The sequence below is a fragment of the Lolium perenne genome, chromosome 2, assembly GCF_019359855.2.
Source record: "Lolium perenne isolate Kyuss_39 chromosome 2, Kyuss_2.0, whole genome shotgun sequence".
In the NCBI taxonomy this organism is placed as follows: domain Eukaryota; kingdom Viridiplantae; phylum Streptophyta; class Magnoliopsida; order Poales; family Poaceae; genus Lolium; species Lolium perenne.
Window position 1 is genome coordinate 29,370,744 of NC_067245.2, and position 10,645 is coordinate 29,381,388.

General features: G+C 46.2%; 1 protein-coding gene across 1 annotated transcript; it reads left to right on the top strand.

Moving 5' to 3' along the window:
- Window positions 1–6,943: 6,943 nt before the first annotated feature.
- LOC127329853 (protein SRC2-like) lies at window positions 6,944–7,822 on the top strand. The gene has a single exon (XM_051356274.2). It carries the CDS (start codon window positions 6,976–6,978, stop codon window positions 7,594–7,596), a length of 621 nt encoding a protein of 206 aa, XP_051212234.1. The 5' UTR covers window positions 6,944–6,975; the 3' UTR covers window positions 7,597–7,822.
- The last annotated feature ends 2,823 nt before the right edge of the window (window positions 7,823–10,645 follow it).

Below are 10,645 nucleotides of genomic sequence, written 5' to 3' on the forward strand. Positions count from 1 at the left end.
TCCTGCTCGCCGCGTCGCCATCGGGAGGCCGCGAAGCTTCTGCTCGCCGCGCTGCCAACGTTGCAACCCTCGTGCTCGCCGTGCAGCCGCCGGGTGGCAACGCCCCTGCTGTTCCCCACGCCGTCGCCGGGAGGCAGGCCCGCTGTAACTCTTGGTCCTCCCGTGCTTCCGGCCATCACGGGAATGGCCGAGGATGGCTGGTGGTTCTCTCCCCCGTTATCCTCTTTCTATCCCCTCTGTTGCGGCCGCGGATGTGGTCTGCTGCGGTTGCGCCCAGCCGTCGGGGTGATTTATCGGCCGTGGCTTCGGGGGGCGACGAGCTAGAGCATCTCGGGTGTGGCGCGATGGTTGATTCTACGGTGCGAGTTCCTGGGCCTTCGGGGGCGCGAGGATGTTGGTGTTGGTGGTCTACGGTGCGGAAGCCTGGCTGGAGCACGCCATCGAGAGGCCACATCTGGTGGACTCAATTCAGGAAGGAGACGAGAAGAGGACGCTGCCATCCGCAGCAACCAAAGTCTAGGCAGGCCCGGGGAGCCACGTAGTAGAAAATTGGACTGCGGCACGCACAAAGTTGTCAGTGTCTTTTCCCATTTTGGATTTGCTTCAGCCCCTTTTTCTGGTCTTGAGTTTGTGATGTTCTTGGACGTCTCGTCGATTTTGATTGGTGCCAGAATCGCTCGGCCGCTTTGCATCTTTTAGCAAAGGATTGCTGTTGCTCTCTGTAGATTTGTGCCAGGGTTACACATCCATGTGGTTGGGATTTTGGTTTTGCTTAATTGAAAATTTGGCTTGTTATGATCCAAGTAGTAGTACTCTTGGATCGGTAGATTCTACTTATCGATTCCTTTGGCGGATCGGACAATTTTTCCTGCAGCTGAATAATTTTTTTATTGACCACCAACGTTTTTCTTACACTGAATTTGCAGCTTGTCTAGTCGTGTGTGTCTTTAATTTGTTTACAGAAACCGATGATATGTTTCCAGATGCTCCCTGTAGGTGATCTCAATTATTGTTTCTTCTTGAATCAGCTTTGGTTCTTTGTTTGCTCATTTCGATTGGAGGCCGACGAATGATATTCTATGCACTCTGGTGCCACGCGCCTCATCTCGTGCTTCCTTTGAGGCGTATACACTGAAGATATAATTTTTTTTCCTGTGTTCTCTGATTCTCTCTTTAGGAAGATGTATCAGTTATCTGAGTCGGGTAGCGTAAGTTGGAATTGAGGTCGAATTTGCTGTACGGGAAGACGGTGCTGGTCCTTGGAGGCGACAAGGAAATCAAGTGGTGATTCCCGGAGAGGTCAGGGAGAGCTGGGGTCTCGGCCGTGCATCGTTTCTCCCAACCGTCACGGCATACGGGTTCCCTGATAATATGAAGAGCCTATGATTTGTCAGTTTCAAAGCTGATTTAGTTGGACTGGTAGTGGCTTGTGGCTTGTAACCACGGCACACACGAAACATGTTGTTTCTTCTATTTTGTTGTACCACAACTCAAATAAGTTCATGATCCAAATTTTTCGCAACTGATACTTTGTCAAGCGATGGGGTTGGGATGTGATCCGAGGTCTCATCAGCCATTTAATTCATCTTTATTTTCTTGTTCATGCAACCTCACTATTTCAGTTAATTTCAGTTAAATTGGGCCAGATTAGTCCGCTGCTATCTAAGTTCAAATTCTGGAAAACATGAATTGGTGTTTCTGCTAACCGAAAGCGTGCTATTACTGAATTCGCATCCGTTTCGTGGAGGATTTTCCTTTTTTACATCTAAATCACACTTCTTCCTCGGCACTAATGGCAACAATTCATACCGAACTAGGCTTTTGGCTGCCAGCGGCGTCGTGGTAACTTTGGGCTTTTGCATCAATACTAATGTATGTTTAGCCTGGTCACCGTGCACCGCCGACGATTTTGAGTTTGCTTGTTTACACCGACAATTGTTTGTCGAACAATATTAAAATGACAGTCTACACTCGGAATTATACTCGGTTGATGGACAGCCTCCACGACGCTGGCTTGCGCAGTCATAGCACGGTGGCAGTGTCTTTTGCTCCATAATTTTGTTGGATGAGCTAAAAAAGTTGATACTGAAATGACAGTCATAGCATGATGATGGTGGCTTTTAAAAGTAAAAGATGCTCCGTAGTTTTGCTCCTAAAAACATTGATACTGGAATGATTGTCATAGCATGGTGACCGTGGATTTTGAAAGTACAAAAATGCTACAGAGTTTTGCTGCACATTCATCCATCCAAACCGTGATCACTTAAGATGCTACATTACTTTTAGGCGTAAACATAAATAGTTGTTGCATGGTTTGTCCTCACCGTGCCTACAAAAAAAAGTCAAAACAAATCCAAAAAGAGTAACTGACTTCGGCATGGCCTATAGCTATGTACCGTGCCTAAACTAGTTTGTCGATTTGGTATCAAAACAACGAGTTAACATCCTCATGGTTACCGTGACCGTGTAATTTTGTCATTTCACTACCAAAACTACAAGCTACTTTCGGTATGGTATTGGCAACCGTGACTGATGTCTACCGTCAAGGCAAAAAATGTCGTTTCAATTCCAAAATGACAATCCACCATCAGTATGGCACATCAAACAATATAACGGGCGTTACATGAGATGACGGTAGCATCTTTTTCATCTGCACCTTGAGTGTCAAACAGTGATAGCTTTGGGACACATGAATTGAGATAAATTTAGATAAGAGTTTTCAAAGTTTCCCAAGATTTTCTTCAAATTTCAGTTGGGGTTTAGTCAAACTCCAGTAGAGCTTTGGTCATTTCACCAAATTGGCAACGGGGTAGCTAAATGGATCTTTCTTTTGGGCTACTTTTATAGTACCTTTTACCACTCACGATGAATTTTGAGCAGCTTTCGGGATTTTGGTGGCTTTTGAGCAGCTTTCGGGACTGAAAATCAATTTCCATAAAAGTGAATTGTTCTGTTTCGGTGATGCCCAAGATGATACAGCTCTCTATACAGAGTTGCTTGGTTGCGGGCAAGGCCAATTTCCCATTCGCTATTTGGGTATTCCGATTCATTATCGGAGACTCACGATTGCTGAATGGAAAATAGTAGAAGAAAGATTACAGAAGCGCCTGAGTAGTTGGAAAGGCAAGTTGCTATCCCTGGGAGGAAGATTGGTACTCATTAATTCGGTACTAACAAATATGATACTGTATATGTTATCATTCTTCCTTATACCAAAAGGAATTCTGCACAAACTCGATTATTATCGATCAGATTCTTTTGGCAAGGGGATAGCGAGAAAAAGAAATATCGACTGCTAAAATGGAGTGTAGTTTGTAGTCCTAAAGATCAAGGCGGGCTTGGTGTTCATGACCTGGAAGTCAAGAATACAGCCCTGCTGGGTAAATGGCTTTTTAAGCTCCTTACCGAGGATGGGATTTGGCAAACCATACTCCGGAGAAAGTATATAGGCTCCAAGACGTTATCTCAGGTGGTTTGGAAACCTGGAGATTCACACTTCTGGGCTGGTCTAATGGCGTCAAAAAATGTCTTTTTTCGTCATGGTACTTTCTCAATTAAGAATGGAACACAGATACGTTTCTGGGAGGATGCTTGGTTAGACAATGCCCCTCTAAGTGAACAGTATCCTGCGTTGTATAGTATCGTTCGTCGCAAGGGAGATACCATTGCCACAGTAATGGCTACTTCTCCTCCGAATGTGACATTCCGACGTGTTTTGCTAGGACAAAGGCTAGTGGCATGGAACACTTTAATTCAAAGGTTGGGGGATGTTATCCTATCACCTGAACCAGATGAATTTAGGTGGAATTTACATGTAGATGGCTCTTTCTCAGTAAAATCCTTGTACACCGCCATAATCCATTTTGATTTACCGGTTGATAATAATAAGAAAATTTGGAAGATGAAGATACCATTAAAAATAAAAATATTTGGATGGTACCTTCGTCGAGGAGTCATCCTCACCAAAGACAATCTTGTTAAGCGGAATTGGCAAGGAAGCTCTCGATGTGTTTTTTGTCATCATGATGAAACTATTAAACACCTCTTCTTCCAGTGCCAGTTTGTGAGATCTATTTGGTCTGTCATCCAAGTAGCGTCTACCTTGTATCCCCCCACTAGTGTGGCCGGCCAATGTCTTCGGTAATTGGCATCATGGTATAGATTCAAGGTTTAAGTTGCTTCTTAGGGTGGGGGCGCTGGCAGTTATCTGGGCGCTTTGGCTGAGTAGAAATGACAAGATTTTTAATGATATTAACTCCTCTTTGTTGCAGGTCATCTACAGATGTACAGGGATTCTTCATTCGTGGTTACCTCTTCAGCGTATGGAGAACCGAGACCTATTTTCGGAAGTCTGTACACGATTGGAGGCTACGGCGAGGGATACTTTTTCCCGACATTGGTGGCAGCATAGTCTACGGATTGAAGCCCCACCCACACCTTAGGCGTTATATGATTCATCGTTCCGATATGTATTTCTCCTAGATATTTTAGTTTGGCATCTTTTTTTGGACTCGAGACTCAATAACGGCTGTGTGCATCCTGGTTATGCAGAGGCTGGATGTAATTGCTTTCACAAAAGTAATAAAGCATCCTTTATCGAAAAAAAAATCACTCAGGATGAGGGAGAAGTATGAATTGAGTGGACGGTTCAGATTAAGCGAAGAACATTAGACCTGATAGGTCCAGTAAGAAGTAATTATTGAAAAAATGTGAAACTATCAAGCCCCCCCCCCCCCCCCCCCCCTAGTAAATCCTCACGCCGTCTCCAGCGAGCACGGCACCGCCTCCACATCCACCAGCCACCATGGTCGCCGCCTCCAGTGAGCACGCCGCGGCCTCCACATCAGCCAGCCACCACGCCGCCGCCTCCAGCGAGTACGCTGCCGCCTCCATCTAGCCCACGGCCGCTGCCCACACGGACGATCATGACGCCGCATGCACGTCGTCGTGGCCACCCGCCCAAGCACACCGCCGCGAGCTCGCAACATTCGTTGCCTCCTCCACTCCGGAGGCCCCGTCCGTGGACCACCAGCGACGCCGCCGAACACCTCTCCTGCACAAAGCCGCCTTCCACAGCACGCCACTCGATGCCCTGCTCGATTTGTGCTTTACTTCCAGGTGTGTTACTGAATGTAGTGGTCATACTAATTCTAATTTCCTAGCAGATATGAGCACCCAATTAGATGAGCGCTTATTCAGTAAGTGACCCAGAAAAGCATTCATGTATGCAGATTTCTCGTGCAACATGACGCTCTGGCTCTGCTTTGAATTGTCTGCATACTTACCTTACTGACGTGTTCATCTCTTTTAGTTTTAGTTGCATTTACTGAAGTGTTCTGTCACTTAATTCTGCAAATCAATAATTAACCCAACCCAGATATCCATTCTAATTACTCATTTCAGTACCATCCTACCAGGCCCTTGTATACGTTATGTTCTCACTGGATATGATGCTGAAGAAAAAACTAAGTTCACAAAAGAAAGAAGTGGTAGTTGGTAAGGAATTTAAAGTGAAAAAATCGCAACTGCTTGATGCTCAAGTTTATAGGATTCAGTATTATTGATGCTCAAAATTTTTGTGTTTGATTTGCTGGAAACAGATGGATGCAACATCTGATCAAGTTAAACAAAGATGAAGCAAGGAATGTTGGTTCACGGGCTCTAATCTGAAGCTTCCTTTTGGTGAGATAGATGTGGAGAGAATCTGGAGCTGCTTAGGAGGCAGTTGGGTCTTGAGCATGTCGAGGTCCTGATGATAAGTCATTGTTGACATGAAATGTGAACCTACTTCTAGTACTTCTCAAGGAGAGATTTCGGTGCTGCCGGAAATCTTGGTTTCAAAGATCTCGTCAAGACAAACCTGACAGTAAAGACATCATCAATTGGATTCACGGTTTGAGAGATGACATGTTTTGATGTTGTGATTTTGAAAAACAAACTTGACGAGAAAACATCATTGTTTGTGCATGCAGGGAGTGCAGAGTTGCAGACACAAACACATTCACGACAATAGGGTTAGGAGCACACACCCGCTCCTGCTAGAGTTCCTTGCAAATTTACTAGCCAATTGCAACGCTCTTGACCTAACGAAGTTTCGCAAAAATCTAAAGCAAAATCTTTCATTTCAGTGAGTATCAAAACAGTGATAGCTTTGGGACACATGAATTGAGGTAAACTTAGATAAGAGTTCAAAGTTTCCCAAGCTTTTCTTCAAATTTCAGTTGGGCTTTAGTCAAACTCAAGTAGAGCTTTGGTCATTTCGCCAAATTGGCAACGGGGGTAGCTAAATGGATCTTTTTTTTTAGAGATTTCGGTGCTGCCGGAAATTTGGAACCGTGCAGACGTGTATGTAAGTTTAGACGTCTAAATTGTTGCGGTACGGTACATATATGGATCACTCTGCGCGCGTGTAGTGTTTTCGTGCCTATTACAGAAGGTTTGGATTTCAAGTGATCTGATTGGAACAAAGCACACAGTACGCAGGCGTTTCTTTCTGCAGTTGATGCATGGGCAATTGGGCATCTGGTCCACATTTATGATTGTGAATTCTATTCCATTTTAGTGGCGCCACAAGTTCACGCACGTTCCGACTTGTACATAAAAATTAATAAACACTCAGTGGTAGAGTAGTGGCACAATCTTTCATCAGAAGCAACTTCATCATCATATACAATTCAATTCTAGAAATCAATCATAGGTGTTCTAGATGTTAAGATCTTTAGGGCCGACAGCTTAGAATCGTTGAGATCAAATGTCAGGAAGAAGCTGTTGCAATTTGTAGTTTCCCTTGGCATCAGATGCCTCCACATCCAGGCATGCATGTAACCCGCCCCCAAACTTGGAGCCAATTGACAGCGGACCCCCACTCGTCTTCTATATATACTGTATATACCCCTGAGCGCCATGGCTATCTTAGGCATAGCCCGTACGGAGAGATCGCACCTAGTACATTTTGCTTGATCGAGGCGGTCAGCAATGGCGCACAGGGTCCTGGAGCTAACGCTCCTGTCGGCGAGTGATCTGAAGGATGTGAACATGTTAAGCCACATGGAGGTGTACGCCGCCGCGTCCATCTACGGCGACCAGCTGACGCGCCAGTGCACCCACACCGACCGTTACGGCGGCAGGTATCCGGAGTGGCGCGAGACGCTCCGTTTCGCCGTCCCGCCCACGGCCTCCGCTGCGGGCAGCTACCTCCACGTCCTCCTACGCACCGAGCGCGCCTTCGGCTTCGACGACCGCGACGTGGGCGAGGTGCTCGTCCCGGTGGCCGACCTGCTCGCCGGTGCCTGCATCTCCGGCGCCCAGCAGCGGTGCGCGTCGTACCAGGTCCGCAAGGTGCAATGCGTCGAGCACCATGGCGTGCTAAACGTGGCGTACCGTCTCGGCCCCGTCATGGCGCCGGTTCGTCGGGGCACCGAGCGCTGCGGTGGTGCCGTGGGGTACCCGGTGATGCGGTGGCAGCCGTGCCATCCACCGTCGTATGCTTACGTGCCACCGTACCAGTCGGTGGCGCCGAGCTATACTCTGCCCGAGTATGTTCGCACTCTGGCGCAGAAGAATTTAAGAAGAACGGGAGCTTCGCGCTGGGGCTAGCTCGAGCTCGGCGCAGGGCTAATCGGCCGAGGCTTCGGGGGACTCCTGTTTGGAAGCATGACGTCATCGGAGACGTTGGTTTATGAGAATGCCGGGCACGAGACCACCGACGCTGGCTGGGTGGCCTTCTAGAAATTTCACTTGTATCATGAGCACAGACTACACTTGAATCCATTTATCGCAGGGATCCGATGTATTTTATTGAAGTCGCGCCGAGAATGGTAAATTTATGGTGGCTTTTATATGTATAATGCTGCAATTTAACCTGATGTCCTAGTTAATAATAATATGGACATTTGGAAGATGAAGATCCCGCTTAAAATCAAGGTGTTTGCGTGACTGGTACCTTCGTCGAGAGGTAGTCCTAACCAAAGATAACCTCGCAAAATATAATTGGTATGAAAGTAAAAAAGTGTATCTTTTATCAACATGACGAGACTATAAAGAACTTATTCTTCCTCCAATGTAAATTTGCTAGATCGATATGATCAGCCATCTATATACGTACTACAACTAGAAATAACCTTACAGCCGCAATAATGATCGCCGGCGAGTACAATTCAAAGTCGCCGGCCGTAAGACCTTTTAGGACCGCCACGAGTTAACGTCGGCGTGTGAATCTGCTACCGACGGGGTAGGCCACTTGTCGCCGGTGACTTGGGCCCAAACGCGCCGGGGTATGTTGGGCCGAGTGCACCCGGATGGGCCCCCCATTACCGCCGGCGAGCTAGCTCGGACGCGCCGGGGGTAAATTCATTACCACCGGCGAAACAGATTATATACCGCCGGGGGTAAAGTGGTCCTGCGGCACCCCGGGCTGAAATTACCGCCGGGCCCCGTAGAAAATTTTCACCGGGGATAAAATAATTAACGCCGGCGTTTGCAGCTCCAACTCGCCGGTGGTATCCTGGGATAGGGTACAAAATTCGACCCGCACCTACCACCACCCTCACTCACTCACGTCTAATGGCAACTCGACCGAAGCACATGGTAACTCATTCTCCCACACATTTTAACTAATTCAACCAATCAAGTTTGATATATTTGAGCAAATCTTGCACTAGCTAGCCCGAAAATGCCGAATGGAACCTGGGTACACGTGCACCCAGTTATGAAAAAATCAAAAAATGCCATTTAAAAGTTTCAAAAGAATTTGAAGTAAATGTTTGCATGTACATATTATGTTGATACTTACTCGTGTGTGTTTTCACGAACAAATACCATTGTGTGTGACCTACAAAAATGACAAAATGCAAATTCTTATTCATGTGAATAGTACACGTTCCTATTCACTATTCTCATTTGGGTATTTTGTCATTTTTGTGCATGCCATATACAATGGTATTTTTTCTTGAAAACACACACGATTAAGTATCAACATAATATATACATGCAAAATTTTACTTCAATTTTTTGAAACTTTTAAATAGCATTTTTTTCATTTCGTGGGAAATTGGGTGCACGCGCACCCAGGTTTCATTCGTGCATGTCGCTAGCTAGCCCCTCTATATAGCTAGCTGCAAAATCTAGATCTAGATCTATCTCCTCCACCACCTTTCCCACTTCTCTCTATTTCTAGATTTCTAGATCTCTCGAGCATAAGATCGACATGTGGCATCTTTCCGGTGCTATTGGATCTCGCATCAACTAATAGGTATATAACTAATGGGTGGAATGTGCATTAGTTGTCGAAAAGTCACGATTATATCACTTGTGATGCAAAAAAGCGGTTCCATGCATTGTTTTGCATTTTTTATGTGCAGGAACATTGAGTTGCCAATGTTTTGCCGGAATGTTGTTTAACTTCCGTTTCGGCGAATTTCTGGAACTCCAACATGACAATTTTTAGTAAGGTCATGCCAAATTTTTCCGTGAAAACCGAGACGACGGTCTAATCAATTATATTGACGTGCAGGCGACGAAGGTCATGAAGATGAAGTAAAGCATCATGGAAAGATACATGGAACGCGCGACGGCCGACATGTATCAAAATAAGTGCAAGGATATAATTTGTCCTTGTCGAAGATGCAAGATAGGGTCATTGTTCGACCTCTTTTCAGGCATAGTGAATCAGCACATGCTCAAGTATAGTTTCATGGAGGGCCATACTCAGTGGATAAGTGATGATGGAGATGATGATTATGAAGGAGATTATGATGACCATCACGAGGAAGATGATGCCCCATACGACAATGAAGACGAGGAGGAAGAGGATGTCGCACACGTTGATGGTGAAGAAGGCCGGGAAGAACACGCGAACGACGAGGACATGAGTAGGAATATCCCCTAACCGCGGCCGTGCAGGACCATCATGTTCAAGAACTTCTTCTCATCAACACATCGACTGACCCTAGATTCGATGGTAGACGAAAGTCTAAGTTGGATCAGCTGGAGGTAGACTCGAGAACTTCGTTGTACGACGCAGCTCGCGGGATGGAGGAGAGCCGTCTGAGAGTAGCTCTTGATATTATGGAGATGAAGGCAAAACACAAATGGTTTGACACAAGCGTGGACGAACTCTTTGGATACTTGAAGATGCACTTTTCTAAAGATAACACGTGTGCCAGTAGCCTACAGGAGGCCAAGAAAATCGTGTGCCCTCTCGATTTACCTCACAAGAAATACCACGCCTGCATCGGTGACTGCGTAATTTATTGGAATGAGCATGCCAAGCTCGATACATGCCCAGTGTGCGGCGAATATCGATACAAGAGAGTGACGAGAAAAGCTCCTCGAAAAGTTGTGTAGTACTTCCCGCTCAGGCCGCGTCTCCAGCGGTACTTCGTGGACCCCAAGGAAGAAAAGATCATGCGCTGCCACGCGGAAAGAAAGGAGGTGGTGATGCAGTATCTAAAATGGGTTGAAAACCCAGTGCCGACACACCCTTAGGATGCAAGCAGGTAGAAAGCATTAGAGAATGAGTATTACGAAGAATTCAGGAAAGAAACAAGGAGCATCAGGCTAGGTGCGAGCACCAAAGGGCTCAATCCGTTTGGCAACTAAAGCAGCAAGCACATCACCTATCCCATGTTTGTATGGATGTAAAAAC

What these genes read in the sequence shown, in the direction of transcription:
- LOC127329853 (XM_051356274.2), top strand. Translation starts at nt 6,976, where the DNA reads ATGGCGCACAGGGTCCTGGAGCTAACGCTCCTGTCGGCGAGTGATCTG.